At 34.6% G+C, this 22,714-nt stretch overlaps 1 protein-coding gene and 2 long non-coding RNA genes across 4 annotated transcripts in view; 2 read left to right on the forward strand and 1 right to left on the reverse strand.

Annotated features, from left to right (window-relative positions):
• Positions 1-3,405, forward strand: part of LOC133185599 (uncharacterized) — a 37,981-nt gene extending 34,576 nt beyond the window's left edge. The window contains exons 32-34 of one of the 2 annotated variants that reach the window (XM_061320911.1): positions 294-413; positions 2,086-2,190; positions 3,219-3,405. In XM_061320911.1, the coding sequence (XP_061176895.1) occupies positions 294-413; positions 2,086-2,190; positions 3,219-3,293 (300 nt within the window). In that variant the 3' untranslated portion in view covers positions 3,294-3,405. The remainder of the gene's footprint in view (positions 1-293; positions 414-2,085; positions 2,191-3,218) is intronic. The other variant, XM_061320910.1, reaches the window with a different exon arrangement.
• Positions 3,406-10,930: 7,525 nt separating this feature from the next.
• Positions 10,931-12,555, reverse strand: LOC133185606 (uncharacterized). Its single transcript, XR_009720930.1, has 3 exons — positions 12,444-12,555; positions 11,985-12,069; positions 10,931-11,196 (listed from the first exon to the last, which is right to left on the reverse strand). It is a non-coding gene; the product is annotated as an uncharacterized LOC133185606 (long non-coding RNA).
• Positions 12,556-19,326: 6,771 nt separating this feature from the next.
• Positions 19,327-22,631, forward strand: LOC133186161 (uncharacterized). The gene is made up of 4 exons (XR_009721012.1): positions 19,327-19,628; positions 20,472-20,866; positions 21,247-21,368; positions 22,159-22,631. It is a non-coding gene; the product is annotated as an uncharacterized LOC133186161 (long non-coding RNA).
• Positions 22,632-22,714: the final 83 nt, after the last annotated feature.

Below are 22,714 nucleotides of genomic sequence, written 5' to 3' on the forward strand. Positions count from 1 at the left end.
AAAGAGTCCCAACTTCTGTTTTTCTTTTATTTTGGCCTCCACTGTTTGTCACCAGGTGACTTTGGATCTCCCTCTTTTTTGTTTTATCTATTCCATTTTACAGAAGAGAGCTATTTTGATGATGCTATCTCAGGTCCTTTCTGAGTACATGGCTGAGGCATTTCCCTCATCCTCTTCAAATGATTGTCCTCTTGTTGGCATATTGTGTAAATTTGATAGTTTATAATGATAATAGATGCAAGATGTAGATTTTTTTAAGTTATTAATAGTACATATTGTTATTTTGTTGACAGAATGAATTAGAGATCACTCGTGAGGAGAAGAAGAAGGCTGAGGAGAGATTGAGGATAATGGAGGAAGAACACAAATACCAGAGAGAGATGGAGAAACGGGAGCTAGAGAGGAAAGCTCAGGTACACAACACATAGAACATTATAGGTAAAATACCCGAGAGAGATGGAGAAACAGGAGCTAGAGAGGAAAGCTCAGGTACACAACTCATAGAACATTATAGGTAAAATACCAGAGAGAGATGGAGAAACGGGAGCTAGAGAGGAAAGCTCAGGTACACAACACATAAAACATTATAGGTAAAATACCAGAGAGAGAGCTGGAGAAACGGGAGCTAGAGAGGAAAGCTCAGGTACACAACACATAAAACATTACAGGTAAAATACCAGAGAGAGAGCTGGAGAAACGGGAGCTAGAGAGGAAAGCTCAGGTACACAACACATAAAACATTATAGGTAAAATACCAGAGAGAGAACTGGAAAAACGGGAGCTAGAGAGGAAAGCTCAGGTACACAACACATAGAACATTATAGGTAAAATACCAGAGAGAGATGGAGAAACGGGAGCTAGAGAGGAAAGCTCAGGTACACAACACATAGATCATTATAGGTAAAATACCAGAGAGAGAGCTGGAGAAACGGGAGCTAGAGAGGAAAGCTCAGGTACACAACACATAGATCATTATAGGTAAAATACCAGAGAGAGAGATGGAGAAACGGGAGCTAGAGAGGAAAGCTCAGGTACACAACACATAGAACGTTTTAGGTAAAATACCAGAGAGAGAGAGACGGAGAAATGAGAGCTAGAGAGGAAAGCTCAGGTACACAAAACAGATAACATTATAGGTAAAATACCAGAGAGAGATGGAGAAACAGGAGCTAGAGAGGAAAGCTCAGGTACACAACACATAGAACATTGTAATAGTTAAAATACCAGAGAGAGAGGGAGAAACGGGAGCTAGAGATGAAACCTCAGGTACACAACACATAGAACATTATAGGTAAAATACCAGAGAGAGAGATGGAGAAACGGGAGCTAGAGAGGAAAGCTCAGGTACACAACACATAGAACATTATAATAGGTAAAATACCAGAGAAAGATGGAGAAATGGGAGCTAGAGAGGAAAGCTCAGGTACACATCATATAGAACATTATAGGTAAAATACCAGAGAGAGAGATGGAGAAACGGGAGCTAGAGAGGAAAGCTCAGGTACACAACACATAGAACATTGTAATAGTTAAAATACCAGAGAGATGGAGAAACAGGAGCTAGAGAGGAAAGCTCAGGTACACAAAACAGAACATTATAGGTAAAATACCAGAGAGAGATGGAGAAACGGGAGCTAGAGAGGAAAGCTCAGGTACACAACACATAGAACGTTATAGGTAAAATACCAGAGAGAGATGGAGAAATGAGAGCTAGAGAGGAAAGCTCAGGTACACAACACATAGAACATTGTAATAGTTAAAATACCAGAGAGATGGAGAAACAGGAGCTAGAGAGGAAAGCTCAGGTACACAACACATAGAACATTATAGTAGGTAATATACCAGAGAGAAATGGATTTATTTGCATGATGTTTACACAGCAATCTTGGTACATAGTCCCTCTTATTTTAGAAGGAAAAGTGTAATAATTTTTGGGTAGTATAGGGGAATATAAATTTGTATAGACTTTTTATTTGCAGTGAATTTGAATGGTTTTGTCAAGACATATTCACATGTTCAATTCCTTTGTTAGTAAATATATCTGAATTATGATTTCTTTCATCTTTGAATTTATTGTTGTTTTAGGAGAGAGAAAAGAATTTGGAGGCTCAGATACAGATGTTAAAACAAGAACTACAGTCCCATTGTTCTAAACTACAGGACAATCATAAATTACTCACCTCCTTACAGGTAATTACAATCACTCTGTTCTGAACTACAGGACAATTACATGTATAAGTTACACACCTCCTTACAGATAATACAGTCACTCTGTTCTAAACTACAGCACAATCATAAGTCACTCATCTCCTTACAGGTAATTACAATCACTCTGTTCTAAACTACAGGACAATCATAAGTTACCTCCTTACAGGTAATTACAATCACCCTGTCCTAAGCTACAGGACAATGATAAGTTACTCGCCTCCTTATTGGTAACTACAATCACTCTGTTCTAAACTACAGGACAATCATAAGTTACTCACCTCCTTACAGGTAATTACAATCACTCTGTTCTAAGTTACAGGACAATCATAAGTTACTCACCTCCTTACAGGTAACTATAATCACTCTGTTCTAAACTACAGGACAATCATAAGTTACTCACCACCTTACAGGTAATTACAATCACTCTGTTCTAAGTTACAGGACAATCATAAGTTACTCACCTCCTTACAGGTAACTAAAATCACTCTGTTCTAAACTACAGGACAATCATAAGTTACTCACCTTACAGGTAATTACAATCGCTGTGTTTTAAACTACAGGACAATCATAAGTCACTCACCTTACAGGTAACTAAAATCACTCTGTTCTAAACTACAGGACAATCACAAGTTACTCACCTTACAGGTAATTACAATCACTGTGTTTTAAACTACAGGACAATCATAAGTTACTCACCTCCTTACAGGTAACTACAATCACTCTGTTCTAAACTACAGGACAATCATAAGTTACTCACCTTTCAGGTAATTACAATTACTCTGTTCTAAACTACATAACAATCAAAAGTTACTCACCTTCTTACAGGTAATTACAATCATTGTGTTTTAAACTAGAAGACAATCATAACTTACTCACTTCATTACAGGTAACTACAATCACTCTGTTCTAAAGTACAGGACAATCATAAGTTACTGTCTTGTCCTTTGCTCTTTTTTATCATGGATAATTTATTAATTACTGCATGTTTTTTTTTAAATTTTTTTTCCCAGAGTGAGCTAGCCAAAGTGAAGGGTAGAAATAGCTCCAACCCTGACAGAGACAGTCGAGTGTGTGTTGTCATGTGATTTATTCATAAAAGTCATGTGATCTGTCATGTGACTAGCCATGTGCTTAATGTTTTTTTCATATGATTATTGAAAATATTATAACACATTTTGTAATTGTTTTGTACTGAAACACTTAATCAAAATTCAAATACAATGTAGATTTTTTTCATCTTTCATTGTTTATAAAAATGATTAGCTTGTTTTCATAAAATAATTACAGAATATTTTTAAAACTCGTTTTTAAAGTTTAAGAATAATTTGATAAGATTTTTTTTTCTCAAATATTGAATGATTTAAATCATTGAATAGATATCATTATTGCATATTTTGTATATTTCTCAATAGAATATAAAGAGAATACCCAGGCATTACAAAGCCATATTGGCCCACACTGTAGATGCTTGGGGACTACTTTTGTTTGTGATGTCACAATATATTTTCCCGTTTCTCCATTCTTAATAATATCACATACATCTACATTTGACGTCACAAATATTCATTGAACTGGCAGTTATTTATGTTGTAAGGATGTTTATGACCAGAAATTTAGAGAGATTCCATCCATATAAATCATAATAAAATATACTGATACTAGTAAAACATGTAATAAAAAAGGTTATTGACTGAATATAAGGAAATATGCCTGTCCTCGGTCTTTTCATGGATGCGGACCTGGCAAGCTTGGTCCACTTTACTCCGCAAAGACTTCAGGCGGACATGTTTCCCGATATTCAGTCAATAACCTATAAGTATTGATAATGTAGTGGATGTTTTCTCTATAGACTTATATCTGTGCCATTAATGTAATGTCTCATCTCCTATGAAGTAATGAGTATGATTTTTTTTTAATTTTTTTTTTTTTACTTATTAACAGGGTATTTTTCTATAAATACATATCTTAACCATTACTTTTGATTAACTTGGGGAAAAAATGATTGTTTATTTAAAAAAAAAATATTTTATTTTTCGTTCAAAAAAAAAAACTTGCCTGATTATGAAAAAAAATCAATTTTATCAGTTTTGTGAAATGTTTCACAATTAATTTTAGTTTATGTAAATTGTATATAAGAATTCCATGGTGATATTAATGTAATATTCAAGAAGTAGATCAACAAAATTTAAATTTGATCAAATCATTTGAAGTTATTGAGAAGTATTTTTTGTTCTGATAAATGACACTAACTTAAAGAATGATTTTTATTGTTATAATTTTTAAAAAAGAAGTAACAAATGTACTTAATAAATAATTGCAAAGCAGTTTCATATACATGTACCAGTATTTTTGTGATCTCAGTGTATCCATTTCTGAGTGAATTTACATACATGTACATGTAGCTCAATAAAATTATATTGTACAACTCCGTCCATAATATTTTACATGTACATGTGATTGGTATTTGTTTTATTTTAAAGAATATTATTTATTAATTACATTAATTTATTTTTATCTTTTTTCTCTCTATGGGAATCTAAATCATCATTTATTTGTTACATATCAAACTCTTTTGTTATTGATGCTCATTCTTAATTTTTTTTTTGTAGAAAATAGCTATGAAGAAATATGTTTTTATAGAATAATGTTGTATCAACAAGGTTGGCATCAGTAATTTATATATGATTTGCAATGTCATTATCCTTATCATTTTCTATGGTTCATAAAGAATGTTCACTGAATTAAAATACAAATATCACTTTACCTGCCATATCAGTGTTATTGTGATTATAAATAAACATGACTGTAATTCATCTGATGTCAAGTATGTTACATGTATCACGTATTAAGGAATAACTGTCTAATTTTTTGGTTTCATGATGTGATCAAGCAATTGGCTTCCGTGATAATTTGCATAGCATGCATAAAATTATCACGCAAGCCAATCTCTTGATCATCGTCATGAAATTAAAAAATCTGACAGTTATTCCTTATATTTACATGCTCTTGATTCCGTAAATTCACGTGCTACAAGCCCTGCTTACTTTTGTCTCTCTCTCTCCTGCCCCGCACGTGATTTTTTTTAACCACGCCTATCAATGAACCAGAAGCTTTATTTAGAAATGAAGTATTTTTACTATTTGTAGTTTTATCTCAGACAAAGAAATTTTAGAATGTAAAAAAAATAGAGAGGTTTTGTAAACCAGCATGTTCAGGTACATGAAACAGGTGAAATATGTGCATTTAGTCATCACTATTGCTAATTATGAAATTCTGAATGTGTACATGTAACTACATATGTTTAGATTGCCGAGAACCCTTTAGTGCAAAGCTGTAGTTTATATTTTCTAATTTGCTGTTTTATTTCAATGAAAGGTGTGTTTTTCTAAAACCTGAAGACTGAGTACAAGTATAAAGGAAACTTTATGTTTTTATGATGAATATTATTTTATTGTGTTAAATTAACAAATATTGACTTTCAAATTGTGATTTAACAAATCAAGGTTAAAAGAACTCTTTTTTTGAATTTATTCTTATAAATATTTGCATATATTGAATTAAAATATTGATGTACATTATAAAGTGCATAAACTTACAAAGAAAAATTGAAATTATATCATAAAGACTTTTGCATTTAAAGTATTTAAAGGGGTCTAGACTCATTTGCAATGTCGTTTTGTTTTCTTTTTCTATTTTTATTCAAAAAATAACTTCATTTTATTGAATTTGCAGTTAAATGAAAATTCTTAAAATTGAATGACATTGACATTCTTCATAACATCATGTCTAACATCTGTGTTTGTAAACATGGGCATGAGCTCTATTATTGTTAGTGTGTACGTTTTACCAGGTGTATTCAATTTGTTTACTCGCACACATCACTAAGAATGAACTGACAATACCGGTGAGTTGGTTTTGCTTTATCATATTTCTACTGTGAATTTTCTGGATTACATTTTTAATATTTTTCATTATTATGCAACAAATTTTCCACTTTTCTTAAACATTAAGGGTAAAGTTAACTTCCAGAGCAAGCATGTGAAAATCAAACACGTCCTAAAATTCGTAGTAATAATTTCCAGATAGAAGAAGTTTCCCAACACGCTTTTATAATATTTTGGTGTGAAATGCTCTAGCAATGTATAGTCATGATATTATACTGAAATTTTTAGAAATTGTTAGTTCCAAATCTGTGTCCAATCCCGCATAGAAGTTATAATTACTAAACAAGAAAACTGATGTAAATGCATACTTGCAATTCGAACTTGTACTGTACATGTTCATGTTGGTCTGTGAAACCTCTCGTAATATCAAGAGGACATCCTGGAATTCCAGGCGCTAATAGCCAGCATGGAAGTGAAGTGTACGCAGAGAACGACAGGGGTCGGAGGGTGGGTGGGTTATGTTCCAACTTTCACAAATCAAAATTTTATTAATACATTTACCAAATCACCATGATTTAACTCTGCTACAACAAAAAGTGTGTGGGGGGGAGGGGAGGGGGGCAACCAACCTTTCAATAAACATGTTTGCTAAATTTTATCAGACTTTTACTTTGGCCATAACTTTTGTACAGTTAGTGCCAGGGCTTTCAAACTTCACATTTGCATTTTTTGTAACAAGACCTTCCTTCGGATACCAACAACTTTGACAGTTTAACCTAGACCTTGGGGTTTGACCTACTTTGGAAAAAACTTTAACCTTGGTCGTAACTTTTGAACAAATGGTGCTAGGGCTTTCATACTTCACATGTGAACCGGAGGAAAAAGATCCCTTATTATGTGATCTGAGAGGGAATGTGTCCGGTGATCACAAGGATATATGTACTGTTTTGAATGTTTCGAAACCGGAAAAACCAAAGAAATTAGTGAGTTTTAGGCAATTTCGTGAAGTTAATATAAAGGACCTGAGTTCCGACCTCGATGACACCCTTAGTTTTCTGAAATCAGATGACATTTCGCTTGACGACCATGTCACGAAGTACGATTCCATTGTGCGCGATGTTGTCGACAAACACGCACCTCTCTTAAGTAAAGAAATTACGTTAAGACCGAACACAAAGTGGTACTCATCTGAACTGCGCGAAGCAAAACGTGAGAAAAGAAAAGCTGAAAGGGTTTGGAGGCGCACTAAACTGACTGTGCATCATTTGATTTACAATGAAAAGTGTTCATCGAGCACGAAGCTACTCGTTGAAAGCAAGCGAGACTACTATCTGTCCAAAATTAATTCTTGCGGTGATGATCAAGGAACAATTTTCAAAATTACGAATTCATTACTTGGAGAATCAAATGCTCCTATTCTTCCCGACTGTACATCTGATTTGGAATTAGCGAACAAGTTTGGATCATTTTTCAGTAACAAGATAAACAACATTCGAGATGAGTTGGTCAGTGAAAGCAGAGGCGACACTAATTCCATGGCTTTTGATAAACCCTTTCAGGGCGAAGCGTTGGTCAATTTTGATCCTACAACTTGTGAGGAAGTTTTGAAAATTTTGTCAAACTCTGCACCAAAAACGTGCTGTTTAGACCCGTTACCAACCAATTTACTCAAAGAATGTGAAAGTTCAGTATTAGTGCCTCATATCACAGATATCATCAACAAATCGATATCTGAGTGTTCTGTTCCATCGAGTTTCAAGGAGGCAGTTGTGAAACCATTGCATAAAAAACAAGGTTTGGATAAAGAATGTTTCAAAAATTATCGACCTGTCTCGAACTTGCCTTTCATATCAAAAGTTTTGGAAAAGGTCGTCGCCTTTCGAATTGATCGTCATCTAGAACAAAACCGTCTTAACGATGACCTTCAGTCCGCTTACAGGAAATACCATTCCACTGAGACCTACTTCGTGTTCATCACGACATTGCTGCTGCGCTGGACAACAACAGTTGTGCAGTTCTAGTTATGTTGGATCTTTCGGCAGCCTTCGACGTCATTGTCCATGGCATCTTGTATAAACGGCTTGCACACACTTTTGGTATAACAGAGAACGCTCTTTTGTGGATCAAGTCATACATGAGTCAAAGAACGCAACGCATATCAGTTGGTTCCGAAATTTCCGATCCATTACCATTAAACATGCCAAGAAAAGGTACGCATTCTAGTTTTAGAGCGAACTCAATAAAAGCGGAATTAACGTTAATCTGCGATTTTTCCCTAGGGAGATGTGTGCGAGGCAATTAATGTCAGCAGTTTTGAGGGAAGGATCTTAAGTTTTACTGGTTTGAAATTAAAGCTAGAATACTTATTATTTAGAAGCCTTTGCACCTTTTTTCCTGTTGTTTTTTTTAAAGGGGGGGGGGGATTTTCCATGCAAATCATATGCGGTAAAAAAAGAAGAAAAAGAAAGTGATATAAATTGTAGTGAACTAATTAATTGTTCAGTAAAAATTAGACGCCTTTCAAATTTTTCAGTGTTTATATATGAAAATATTTTTTTCCTAGTATAAATTAACATCGGGCACGACGAACTTGGTTGTTGTGGAAGTCTCGCGCCTTATTAAGGTATCATACCGGTAATTGACCAATGAAAATGAACTTATTCAATTGTAGTTCCATACATATAAAATTATTATTTTTTCCTTTTGAATTTTTTTTTAATTTCCTTCCAGTCTATTTTTACAATTTTGGTACCTGTGTCTAGTGCATTTTACATATTTTGTAAATAAATAAAGGTTTTTGACAGGAACTATTTTTTTCAGGGCATAGGAGGCTACTTCCTGGGGTAGAAGTTTATTTTTCTTTGACTAAGAAAACGGAAAACTTAGGATCCACCCCCTCAAATCTGCTGCCGTTAATTGTCTCGCCAGCGTTAGGGGAATATGGGTGATTTGCATCAATTACACTTTTATTGACTCCATCGCTGTGGAAAAATGGACGGGATTTCTTGGCATGTATCGGTGTACCTCAAGGCTCAGTGTTGGGGCCTAAAATATACTGTATTTTTTCCCGTCCGCTTACCGAGATTTGCTTGCGTCATGGTATGAGGTACCACGTATACGCCGATGATACGCAAGTTTATCTAGTAGTAGAACCAACTGAGACCTGGCTGAATGTGTCTTCTCGGTTAGCATGCTGTCTCAATGAAATCAAGTCTTGGATGTCTAGTAACATGCTGAAATTATGGTAGAGATTGATAGGTTGTCAACAAAAAAACTAACCATTGAAATTTTCTGAATTTTATATATGTTTGTGTTGAGTCTTTGTTCTAAATCATATTAAAAATTCAAGGTAGGTCATCGGGCTAGTTTAAGAGAAATTTGATAATTTTAATATAGCCTTCATCACCCACCGAAGAGCTAAAAAAGCAGGGTAAAATAATATAAGAAGAAGAAATGAAAAGGGCTATAAAATTTTTATTGATATATTAATTATCATTTGTCTTATATGAATTCAAACATCTGTCTATATGAATTAATATTTGACATCGATCTTAAAATTATCAAGCATTGTAAGCGAAAAACAGAATAACATTCACGAAGATGCATGGTCAAATTACGTTAAAATATTGCCTATTCATTACTCAAAGACTCATACTTCTGCTTCCACTGTGAAAAAATTACCCATCAAATTTCTTTTTTTATTGCATATTATAGTTAGTCAATAAGTATCTTAAATTTCAGAAAAAAATTATACTACTTAATGGGGTTTAGTTTCAACCTGGCGCAAGTTTATTATCTTACACCCTACCCTACCCCCTTCCTTTACAAAGGATGCACTTTTGAAGAATATGGTGACTAAGAGAGATTATCAAAGAATTCATCAAAATATTTCACAGAAAATGAGTAAATTCTTTGTAATATTCTTCTAAATTACATTTTATATCACAAAAGCAAATACTTATACATCCTAGACACATGTTGCCCTGGTTGACCTTTTTGCACTTACATTTAAACGGATATAAACTTTCCTTTATATCGTTAAAATTGACTTTGATAGATTTATTATACATATGATTCTTGGATGAATTATCAACGACAATATCTTTTGACCAATTCTGTGCATAAATAAACTGTTCTTTTAATCTTCCTTTGACAACATTAGTATTAATTTCACTTTCCTTTAACAATTCCTTTTTCATTCCAAATACATGTATAAGAATACCCAGTGATTATGAAGTTTTGTAAACAGAATCGGTCCACAATATGTTATCCTTGTTTTAAAGATATTCAAATAAAAGCATGGGTTATGTGTTTCACTGTTTAATGAAGACTGCCTGGTCATCAGTAGTCAGATATTAATACACTAAAGCATCACATGGTAAAAAGTGCGGGGAAATAGAGAGTGATTCGGTTATCATTACATACATACAAAAATAATGTAATAATTTACATAAGAACATATAATCTATTAAAGGTAATAATTTGTAACTTTAAAGTATAGATTTTACACACAGATTCATAAAAGGCAGAGGAATCCCACCATAAACTGTATATGATGGCCGGTGTACAACTTTTAAACTCAGGATGTAATTCAACAAAATAAAGTGAATACATTCAATAATATGTAAGTTTTTCTTGAAGTCCAAACTCCTCAAGTAATTTCAAGAAAATTGGAATGTCATTTGATACAACATTATGACCTACAACAAGAAAAGGATGGTTTGATTTAAGAAAATCTAAGAAATATAACAATGCTTGATGAATGTTGATGCTACATGTACATGTATTACCGTTAAGATTCATTTGGAAAAGTGAGATAAACTTATTATTTTGCTAGCTGTAGTTTTTTGGCTTATCGGCTGACGAAGATCAATCATTTATGTACACATGTATGAATCTTTAATTGCCATCATATGGATCCAGTTGTGTCATGTTCAAGGAATCGGACAATTCTGTTGATTCTATGTCAATACAACAAAGGTGTTCTTTTCAGAAGGAGCTGCAATGAGCAGAATTCATTCTGTATATTCAGATTTTGAAGCACATATCTAATGGGTGGGATATGTCTGTTTCTCTTTACTGTATCCTTCTGGTAGTTCTTTTTCTGAAATGAACAAATTATTTTAATATTTAAAGAACTAAAATACATGTATTACTCCTTTCTTACACTGCAAACATGGTATGACTATGTCTATATTATGAATATAAAACATTTCTGTCAGATTATACTGTAGCAATACATTTTATATATATATGTATTCATCAAATTGTCATGGATCTTTTAATCAAATGCATATATAGTCGGCCTCATTAATCCGGACACTTTTGCTCCAATGGAAATTGTTTGGATTAATGAAGTGTCTAAATTAAAAAAAAATTGGTATATATAGATAAAGATTAAATATTCTAGTTTCTCAATGTAGGTCAGACTCTAAGGCCAAGATCATGGGATTTAAAAAAGAAATAAACATGTGAAATACAAAGACCCAGTAATAATTGTTTAAGAGTTAAGGCCAAAGGATAAAGTTTTTGTGGAAAAAACACTACATGTACCTGTCAATGAAACATCTTCAATGTAAAACAATACATACAGCAACTGGCAACATGCTGTATGTGTACTTAAAAAAGCGGGATTCATATTTTAGCAGCTTTGGCGCAGACAACGATGCGCTAATTCAAGAATACTGCTAAGAAATCATTTATAAATACAATATACAACAGGGACATGTATAGCTCGAATTCATGATTTTGCCAAAAATTCCACACCCAGTAATTGCGCTAAATTTTAAATACGCAAATTTATGTACACAGTAACTATTATATACGGAATTAAAATACATTTTTTACATCATTTTTATTCCTTGGTTTTTAATCCAGTCTTGTCCTAATTACCTTATTGACATAATTCCAATATTCTTTTGTAACACTGCATATGACACTTGATTATATAGCCAAGGATCATGTATGTCCATAAGATCTGTAACATGAAGAAAAGACAATAAAAATTAAAGTAGATAGCTTGATCTATTTAAAAGATATTGTAGAATTTATTAACAATTCTGATTTAATTTGTAAATTTAGGTATGATAATGTGAAGAAGTCAGTATGTACATGTATGTATTGTTAAAAAACCATTTCTCATAAGTTTTTTAACAATACTGACTTCTTCAGATTATCATACCAATTCTTTGGTGTTATAGTTGAAACAATCTCATTCAAGTTAGAAGACATCTTTACATTTTCTAATTTTTGGTTACATGTATTCAGTTTTCAATTCAATTTATAATGTTTTTTTTTTGTATGTCTATACACAACCATTTACTGGTACATGTATTTAAGTCAATAGAGCACCTGACTAGTGATGCAGGGGTCCCAGATTAGAATCTCGGTCCAGCCATACATTTTCCTCCTTTCCTGTCATACATGTATGCTACTTTATGTACAGTTACTGTAGCAGATCTGTCTTGAATTTTCCTGAAATATGTATATATGAACTTTGAAAAATTATTGACTTGAGAAAATGCTTCTACATGTATACAATAGTTTGTACATTATGGTGTGTAACTTAAGAATATAAGGACTAAAAATTTGAAATTTAATAAATTTATAATAATATAAAACACCTGAATACACTGCCTTAGCCTAGTCCATATTTTGCTTCACCTGTAGTATTTAATATTTCTTTTAGTATTTATGATATCTGTTTATAATCAGGGCCCTTTTGAGCATACAACAAATACATACATAATTTATTACATGTGCATAATTATTACATAAACTTACATTTATGTAAAAATCTTTTGAATACAGCACCATTTAAACTGTAATTTATCATCTATGTATATGGTTCGTAAGTTAACATGTAAAATACATGTACTTAAATAATATACAAAGTTAAGTATTAAACAGGTCAAGTACAATCAGTACATTTATCTGCATAGATAGAATTACCTACAGACGGCTACTGTAACTTTGTTTAGCTACTTTGGGTAGCTTTATTTAGCTATTTCAATGCAACTTTTTACAAATTTGCTTTTTATTTCAAAAAGACAAACGATCTAGAATTGCAAGTAAATGTCCACTATTACTTATACAAGGGATTAATATTTAAAAAGCGATCCAAAGCAGAGAAAGTTTACACATTTCTGCGTTTTAACGCTTTAAGCAAAATATGTATTTCTGTTGTTTGAGTAACTATACACAACCTGGTGTGCGTTTAGGCACAGAAAAGTATGATTACTTCACATTGTGCTAAATAATTACCAATCCGGCCTTTATCATGTTCACCAGAAATATCTGGTCTTGTTATTTCATTCAAGAAGTAAGAGTCTGGTCATGAAATAAGTTGGACTTTGTAGCTAAATAAAACTACTTTAGTTAGGTAAATAAACCTATGTAAGTTATTCAAGCTACGTAGCTAAATTTAGTGATTGTACCAGACCTGTACGTTAAACTGTTAAACAAACATGCACCATAGTCGTAATATTCACCTGATGTATCTAAACGGACACTGCAAACAAAACATTTGTTCTGCAAATTTTTTACTTCTTCCATCATACCAATTAACATCTGCAGGGTCATGGCCTTTAATCAGTTAATGTCTATGTTCAAAAACCACATCAGACACAGATAACGGCACCCACGTGGTGCTGCAGTCGACAAGGAGTAGTTTCACCAAAATTATGTTCATGGTCGGTTTCAGTCTCATTTTCATTTCGATTCTTATTAAGGTGCTTCAATTTCGAGGACTGTCAAGATTAAATATGTATAGAAACTTTGTCTTTTAAACGAGGAAATTTTCTCGACTGCTTCGTCGGCCATCTTGTAGCATAGACAATAATGTGTAAATGAAGATTATTATTTGGCGGCGTTGCGGAATCCGGAAAAACAGCACGTGCTAATATGCGGATTCTATCTATCACGTGATTGCTATCCGTCTCTACCTTAAACGAGGATAAAACTGATCTTATTGTATTTGCCCCACAAGCCCTTAGATCGCTTTAAAAAAATTAAGGTGTTAAAAAAAAAATAAAGGTATGGAACTCCTTTCATAGGGTACCCACATTCGCCAATAAAATACTTTTAAATCAAATGATCTAGAACTCTACTTTCTATTCACAACTATTCACATATAAACAATCTACGTTACTACAAAAGTTCTTTCCGAAATTCCGTATACTTCGCGAGATATGCTGAAATCATATTCCAAAATTGGCCTTATTTTTTTACTCGACATTAGCTTGGGCCTCTGAATAGTTACACTAATTGTAAAGCGGGAACGACGGGACGAATTCTTCCCGGAATTTATTCTATACTCTCTGAATATTTGTTTTTTAGCACTCAGTCTCTACAAAATTTTATCTGATTTGATCATAGGGTCTTATTAAGTTACCAACAACATTTCAGCGGTATAATTTTTAAAAAATCAAAAGGTATATTATGCATTCCGGGAAATTTTCGTTCAATCATAGTTCTTTTTACATTTATAAACAACATGGCTGTGAAGTTGTTGAAGCATACGTTTTCTAATTTTTTTTTCGCGAAAGTAATTATTACGGACTTAACCTTACGATCTGGAGTAAAAAATCAACTTTAAAATGTTGAAAGATTGTGCAAATACTATGCAGCTGTTCGCTGCAGTTCAAACACCGTCTGTATACATGTGGATAACCAGGGCCCAAGCTAATGTCGAGTAAAAAAAAGTAGGTCAATTTTCGAATTGATTTCACCATATCTCAGGAAGTACATGGAATTTCGGAGTGAACTTTGGTAGTAATGTAGAGTGATTATATATGAATAGATAGGAATAGAAAGTAAAACTCTAGAGCATTCGATTTAAAAGTATTTTATTAGCGAAAGTGGGTACCCTATGAAAGGCGTTCCATACCTTTATCTTTTTTATACACCCCGATTTTTTAAAGTCGGATTTAAGCGATCCAAAGGCCTGTGATTTGCCCCTAAGAGTCGATCGAATCAAAACCATGACCGAATTCAGCTTATCGTTTGGAGAAAAATCATTCACAGTGTTCCGAATGTCAGAAATCTTGGTGCATTTTTCGATCGAATCCTATCTTTTGAAAAGCAATGTAATGCTGTTTCAAGGACATGCTACTCGCAGATTCGCAAAATAGGACGCATTAGACATTTTCTTACGGATGGGGCATGTAAAACACTTGTCCACTCTCTGGTGACGTCACGATTGGACTATGGTAATGCGCTCTTATTCAACATAAATAGCACATATATATGCAAATTGCAGAGGGTTCAGAACACGGCTGCTAGACTTATTACTAAGACAGGTAAACGTGAACATATTCAGCCCATATACTTGTTGAGCTACATTGGCTTCCTGTCAAATATAGAGTGCAATACAAACTATGTGTCTATGTTTTCAAAGCACTTCATGGTTTGGCACCGACTTATCTTTCTGAACTAGTTTGCGAATACAGACCTGCCAGGTCACTTCGCTCGGTTTCGTCAAACAAGTTGGTTGTGCCTCGAGTCCGATCAAAAACATACGGTGATCGTAGATTCGATAGACTTGCTCCAACAATTTGGAATCAGCTGCCAGTAGAACTTCGACAAGTTCACAAATTGGAAGTTTTTAAAAGGGAACTTAAGACTCATCTTTTTAAAAAAGCCTTTACTTGAGGTGGAAAGTGTATATACGTATGGCTTGTTTTAATATCAACGTGATTGTATTTTCAGAATGTCTTACTATTTTATAGGTGATATAAGATTGTTTTAGTCTTCCTTTTATTATGTAGATTGTTATATCTATGTAAAGCGCTTTAAAGTTCACATAAGATAAGGCGCTATATAAAATTTTATTATTATATTATTATTATTATTATGTGTATTCCTTGTGACAAGACCTTCCTATGGATACCCATTACTTTGATCCTTGACCATGGAGTTTGACCTACTTTTGAAAAACTTTAACATTGGCCAAATTTTTGAACAGTTGTTGCTAGGGCTTTCATACTTCACATGTGTATATTTCTTGTGACAAGACCTCATAAATACCAACAGCTTTGACCCTTGGCCTTGGCATTTGACCTACTTTTGAAAAACTTTAACATTGGCCATAACTTTTGAACAGTTGGCGCTAGGGCTTTCAATCTTTACATGTGTATTCCTTGTGACAAAACCCTTCTTTGGATACAAACAATTTTGGCCCATTGACCTTGACCTTGGAGTTTGACCTACTTTTGAAAAACTTTAACCTTGGTTATAACTTTTGAACAGTTGGTGCTAGGGCTTTCATACTTCACGTGTATTCCTAGTCACAAGACCTTCCTTTGGATACCAACAATTTTGGCACATTGACCTTGACGTTGGGGTTTTACCTACTTTTAAAAAACTTTAACCTTGGCCATAACATTTGAACATTTGGTTCTAGGGTTTTCATATTTCATGTACATGTGTATCACTTGTGACAAGACCTCCCGTTGGGCACCATTTGACTTTGATGTTTTACTTACTTTTGAAAAATTGTAACCTTCGCCATAACTTTCAAACGGTTGGTGTTAGTGCTTCATATTTCACAGATATATTCCTCGAGACAAGGCCTTTCTTTGGGTACCAACATTTTTTTTTATCTTTTGACCTGGAGTTTGACTTGCATTTGAGAAACTTCAACCTTCACCATAAGCTGCCGCACGGGGGCATCAGTGTTTCACAAGTACTTATTTTTAATTTTTTTTTAGACTGAAAATGAGGATATACATGTGCAATATGAAAGCAAAAGTAAAGTACATGTATTTTTCTGAACACGTTTATCGAGAATGTGACCTTCATACATGTATATGTAATTGACAGCAGTTATTTAGTTTTAAAAAATTATCAGTGTGCAGGTTTCATTCTGAATTGCACATTCACCGTTGATTTTCAAATGTTTGTTGAATAGTTTTACACCAAAGAAGTTTTCTTTTTACTTCTGCCCAAAAGGGTTAAATCTCTCAAACAACTCCCGAAATAGGAGCAGTGCGTGGGTGTTCATATTTACTAAATTTTTTCACTATACCGTAATACCCCGTCACAGTGAGATTATCTTTGGTGTCCACACATAAACCCCTTGGATAATATAGATCACAGTTATCAATGTAAAGAAGGAGCTGTCCATCCTGATTTAGGATGTGAATACAGTGGTTGTGAGAGTCTGCGGTTAGGATGTGGCACTGGCTGGCTGTTGTGATGCCAGTGGGATTAAATAGCCCTTTGATTGTAGAGTCAGATGACCAGTGTATCTACATGTAAATCTGAAGTTCCCAACCAGATACAACTTTGGGTTCACTGGACAGTGCTTTGGCTTCATTGAATATTGGTTTGGCTTCATCGGACAATGGTTTGAAAGGAGAGTAGGCCTCACTTTCATTTCGTGGCAATGCTCTTCAGTTTTAAAGATTGCTTTTTTCAGTACATCTGAAAATTTGTGTCCTTTGTGTCTACTCGAGATGCAGGTAGAACAGACAGGAATGTCACATTTTTCACAGTAGAGTTCGCAGTGTATTGTAATGTTATGTTGTGTTGTTATATTGAACATTATATTTTGAGATGGTCCCTAAATGCTATCGATTGACTTGAGTTAGCTTTACTTGTTTTATGGGTGTAAATTACGGGAAACTTGCATTTTACAATACTATGTTATGCTCAGGTACATATTTTTACAGTTTAATGTGTGTAATTTTATTTATTACTAGATTATTGTAATGTCATACATTACGTATTTAGTTATGTTGAGGAAATTCAAACTGAAATGTCACACGTGCGTTTCATTTCATGGAAATCATTAAATATTTTTATTGACACACTTACTGATTCAATCCCAGGCTATATTATGCATTTCTTGTATTGTTAGGGCATACGCATTGTCTTAATTCCATTATTTGTACACTTTTTGAAGGAAGTTGTCGGCTACTATTTTTTGTAGTTCATAGGTTGACCTCTACTTCCGGGTCGATTTGCTGTTTTTAGATTTCACCCCTATTAATATTCATGCCTCTTGTGAATTTCATGACGTTGACATTGTAAGTAAACAAAAGTATATTTTTATCTTTATACATGGAAAAACACCAGAATTGCCTAGGTACAGGGGGCCGCCATCTTGGACATCCAAAGTTGTGCGGAGAAGAAAAGCTGACAGGAGTCCTGATTGGTCATTAAGAGAAAATCTTTGTGGTGGAATTTGACAGTTAAATATAAGTGATAAAAATTATATGTGATATAACAGAATGTGTGAAAAGATATAGGACTTGTAAAGGAAGACTTGAGATGAGGGGTGATATTTTGCTGGACAGTTTCATTCAGTGCGGATCTATACCAGTTGTAAACAGGCCAAAATTTAAAGGAAAAACGCAACGGCACGATATATTTTTCGTGGTGGAATTTTGAAGAAGAGGTGTTGAACTTTCTTTCACAGTGACTGATTTTTTGAATATTGATTATATAAATAAGTGACAGTGATTGGAATTTGTATGGAAGTCTATGGGAAAACATTTGGTGGTGTTTGTCCTATACAGAGGTGACAAGAACCAGTTTATGAGGTAAGTGTAAGAAAATAGTGCATTTTTAGCGCCATTTGTCATTTTGATTACAAAATGGATGCATTTTTTGATAATTTAAAAAAAAAGTTAAATCTTAAAAGTGAGCGGGGCCCCCAGGGGGGCACCTGTGTGTATTGGAGGGGTAGGATTTCCTCTTCTGGCTATGGGTTACAAACTGTTTACTGGCCAGAGGAGGGTAGAAAGGTTGAAAAGGCACACAGAGTTGCCCTTATGGCAGAATGGAAACTGACACGGAGTCAGTTTCCACGTGACAATGTCGAGTGCAGCCACTTATGTCACAATAAGCTTTGTGTGAACCCCCAGCACCTGGTAGTAGAGTCCCACTCTATCAACCAGGAGAGGATTCACTGCCAGTTGCAGGGGCTGTGCAGCAAGTCACACATGCCCTGGTGCATTTTATGTAATTATATTTTAATTACATGTAAATTTCATTTCATTTAGTTAGGGGTTTTGAATAGCTGTGCTCATTTTTTTTGCTTAACTTTTGAGATTTTTGGTCTTTAAATGACTTTGAAAACATCATATTCTTTCTGTAGTTTACTTCCTCCTGATGCTGTTCATAGAGTTTATACAGCTTTTTTCTTTTGATTACTCTAGTATTTCTATATTTTTTTGATTTCTGATATGTTTTTTGCCTTTCATAATTATTTTGAATATTTTTCAGAGATTGACTAACCCTCCCCCCTTCTGGGATGGGGGCACCCACACCAGCACACAAGATCTTTATGGATTCCCCCGGGCCATTATTTGTACTGTGAGCTGCACTGTGCGCCCGACCGTGAAAGTTGCGTGCAAAAGTGACATTCTTAGGCAGTGACCGCCTTAGACGCCTATTGAAGCTCTCCACTTTCTGTGTATTGGTATTAAGAATGGATTTGTCTAGCACTGACGGGGCAAGCCGCCTATTGACACAGGCCTGGAGAATCCTTGCATTGGCCCTGGAGTATGGAATTTTGAAGTTTCCATCAAGGTAAGCACTTTTAGCGAGCCAATTTTTCTTTCCACCCTTGCATACTAAGGAGTGTTTTTTGCATAAGGCATGTTCACCCATGTAGCAGCAAATTATGGCATCACTCACATAGGAGAGTTGCTTCTTAATTTTGCATGCATGACCTGTGCATTTTATTTGTGCCTGATTTATTTCACCAGTGCATCTGTCTGTAAAATCTATAGCAAAGTTATGTAGCAGTTTGATTCTTTCAGCTTTAGTATTTTTGGGCATAATTTTCTGTAAAGATTCATCTTTCTTGATGGCCTTTCTGACATTTTCAGCAAGATGCCGAGTGTCGACAAAATGTCGCGGTTCGTCCGATAGTTTGCCCTCGGCATACAAAGACTCTGCAGCCTTGAATATTGTACTGTCAGGGTCTGACGTAATGTCCTTGACATTTAAATCATTCTCGAGAAGGTCCTCTATGCCCTCTTTGGCCCAGGTGAATTCGTCACCAATGTTTTTGGTCATGGGTATATTTGCCCCACATGTCTGCTCAGTGCACACATGGCTTGGATTGTTCTTGAGGTGCTGTCGCTCAGGACATATTTTGTTTTTGGTCACTAAAGATATTATCTCGTGACTACTGGTCACATCTTCTGCAATTGAGAAGACGGTCTGTGTAGCAGGCTGGAAGGGGGTTTCCCCCACCCCGGAGTAGAGGGAGTTATTATACATCCCATCGCACTGAATTCCTATGTTGTTTGGGTTTGGGGCCCCCCGCAATTTATTAATATTAACTAATTTCTTACATCTTTTTTTCATATCACTCTTATTCAGGGTAACTACTTTTTGCATGACAGTGTTACTTGTCTTTTGTAGTGAAGACTCGGCTGGAGGTGGAGTGTTGGTGGCCATAAAAATTTTGCGCAGAGATGAACTGCCAATGGGGGTTTGACTTAGACCTACTTGTAGGCCATAGTTTATTGTTGCTGCTTTCCTTCCCCTGGAATTGGACTGCACTTCCACATAGAGCTTGTGCATTTCTGAAGTGTAAGGGCACCTGCTGCATTTCAGCCGTAGTCGAGTACCCAGGCCACGCCTCTCCTCAGAGTCCATGTCCCAGGTCAGGTTGCCGTCACATCCAGGGTTGGTCCTCCCATGTTCTTTGAAGGCTGTATTGAACAGCCCACTTGTCTTTTGAAGATGGAGCAGTCTGTGGGAGTCTGAATCACACCTACCGAAACCAGTTTTGTATCTGATCACTTCCTATCCAGGTAAGTTCATTTTCAGAAATTAGAGTTACTCCCCTTAGACTATACTTGTTTTCAGAATTGAGACAAAAGACTCATCACAGTCTGTAGAAACTGGTTTTGTAACTTTTTTCCTCAAATAAATGATCAATTTTAAAGAATGTTATGATAATTTAGAGAATTAATTAATTATGAGTTAATTAAGCTGATTAATTGGACATGATCTTAGGTATACCCCTTATTTCAGGCATATTGGCCTTGTATGGGCCTATTCTAATAATTAGAAAATTTATTTACTAATTATAGAGGTTTAATTTCATTATTTATTAAATTTTAAAGAACTGTAGTTAATACCCCATGGATTCGGCCTGCATCAAAGCCTCAGGATTCTCTTTCTTTTTCAGGGGTCTTGGCCGCAGCAACCGGTGGCACCCAGGTCGCAGCATCATTTCCTGTTCCTCACTCACTGAGGGTGGATGTCTCACCAGTTCCAGGGTTTCCCGGTCTACTCTTGTGAATGGTGCAGGTGAGTTTTCTTCTTTGTTAAGTAATTTTCCCTTGTTGTGAGGCACATATTTGGGTTTAAAACCATAATTATTCCCTCTTTTGAATTTTCCCATCTTTGAAACCTGACTGAAAATTTTACTATGGATACTGTGTCTGAAGTGAAATTCACTTGTGATGTGCTTTTTCCATTGCTCTATCAGCATCATGTCAAGTTAAGGTGTTATCGTGCAATAATTTATTATCATGATAGGAATTAGCCAGCAACCCTCACTGCAAAATGTAGGTGTATTGAAGGGGGTAATGACAGTTTTACTGCTACAGAGAAACAACACTACTAGATCAGATTACCTCTCATCTCTTTTGATAACCTTCTCTTAATTGGCTGTCAGCTGCTTAGTGATTTCATTTTGAATTGTAAAATTAAATACATGTTAAAAACATTTTTTCTCAATAATTTGATTTTTTTTGGCTATTTTTTTTAAAACCGGGTACAATATACCCTGAATGTGAAAATTACATGTAATCCCTCAAATCCTCTTGAAAACATAAGAAATAACACTGTTAGTCAGTTAATTACATATTTTATTTCATAATCACTGTAAAAAGTCAATATGAAGTTCACTTTCAATACATCTTCATATCACAGTTGCATTCATTCTGTGTAGGGGGGTTACATTAAATAGATAGTCATAATTTACATGTTTTTACATGTAATTTCTTCAGGTTACATATTTTAAATGTACAATATACATGTTATCTAAAAATGTCAAATTGGCCACTTTTTCACTTTGTTATCCATTTGGTTATAGGAAAAACACCAGAATTGCCTAGGTACAGGGGGCCGCCATCTTGGACACCCAAAGTTGTGCGGAGAAGAAAAGCTGACAGGAGTCCTGATTGGTCATTAAGAGAAAATCTTTGTGGTGGAATTTGACAGTTAAATATAAGTGATAAAAATTATATGTGATATAACAGAATGTGTGAAAAGATATAGGACTTGTAAAGGAAGACTTGAGATGAGGGGTGATATTTTGCTGGACAGTTTCATTCAGTGCGGATCTATACCAGTTGTAAACAGGCCAAAATTTAAAGGAAAAACGCAACGGCACGATATATTTTTCGTGGTGGAATTTTGAAGAAGAGGTGTTGAACTTTCTTTCACAGTGACTGATTTTTTGAATATTGATTATATAAATAAGTGACAGTGATTGGAATTTGTATGGAAGTCTATGGGAAAACATTTGGTGGTGTTTGTCCTATACAGAGGTGACAAGAACCAGTTTATGAGGTAAGTGTAAGAAAATAGTGCATTTTTAGCGCCATTTGTCATTTTGATTACAAAATGGATGCATTTTTTGATAATTT

The sequence above is a fragment of the Saccostrea echinata genome, unplaced genomic scaffold, assembly GCF_033153115.1.
Source record: "Saccostrea echinata isolate AGI-Se365-2 ecotype Australia unplaced genomic scaffold, CSIRO_AGI_Sech_v1 ptg000012l, whole genome shotgun sequence".
Classification (NCBI taxonomy): domain Eukaryota; kingdom Metazoa; phylum Mollusca; class Bivalvia; order Ostreida; family Ostreidae; genus Saccostrea; species Saccostrea echinata.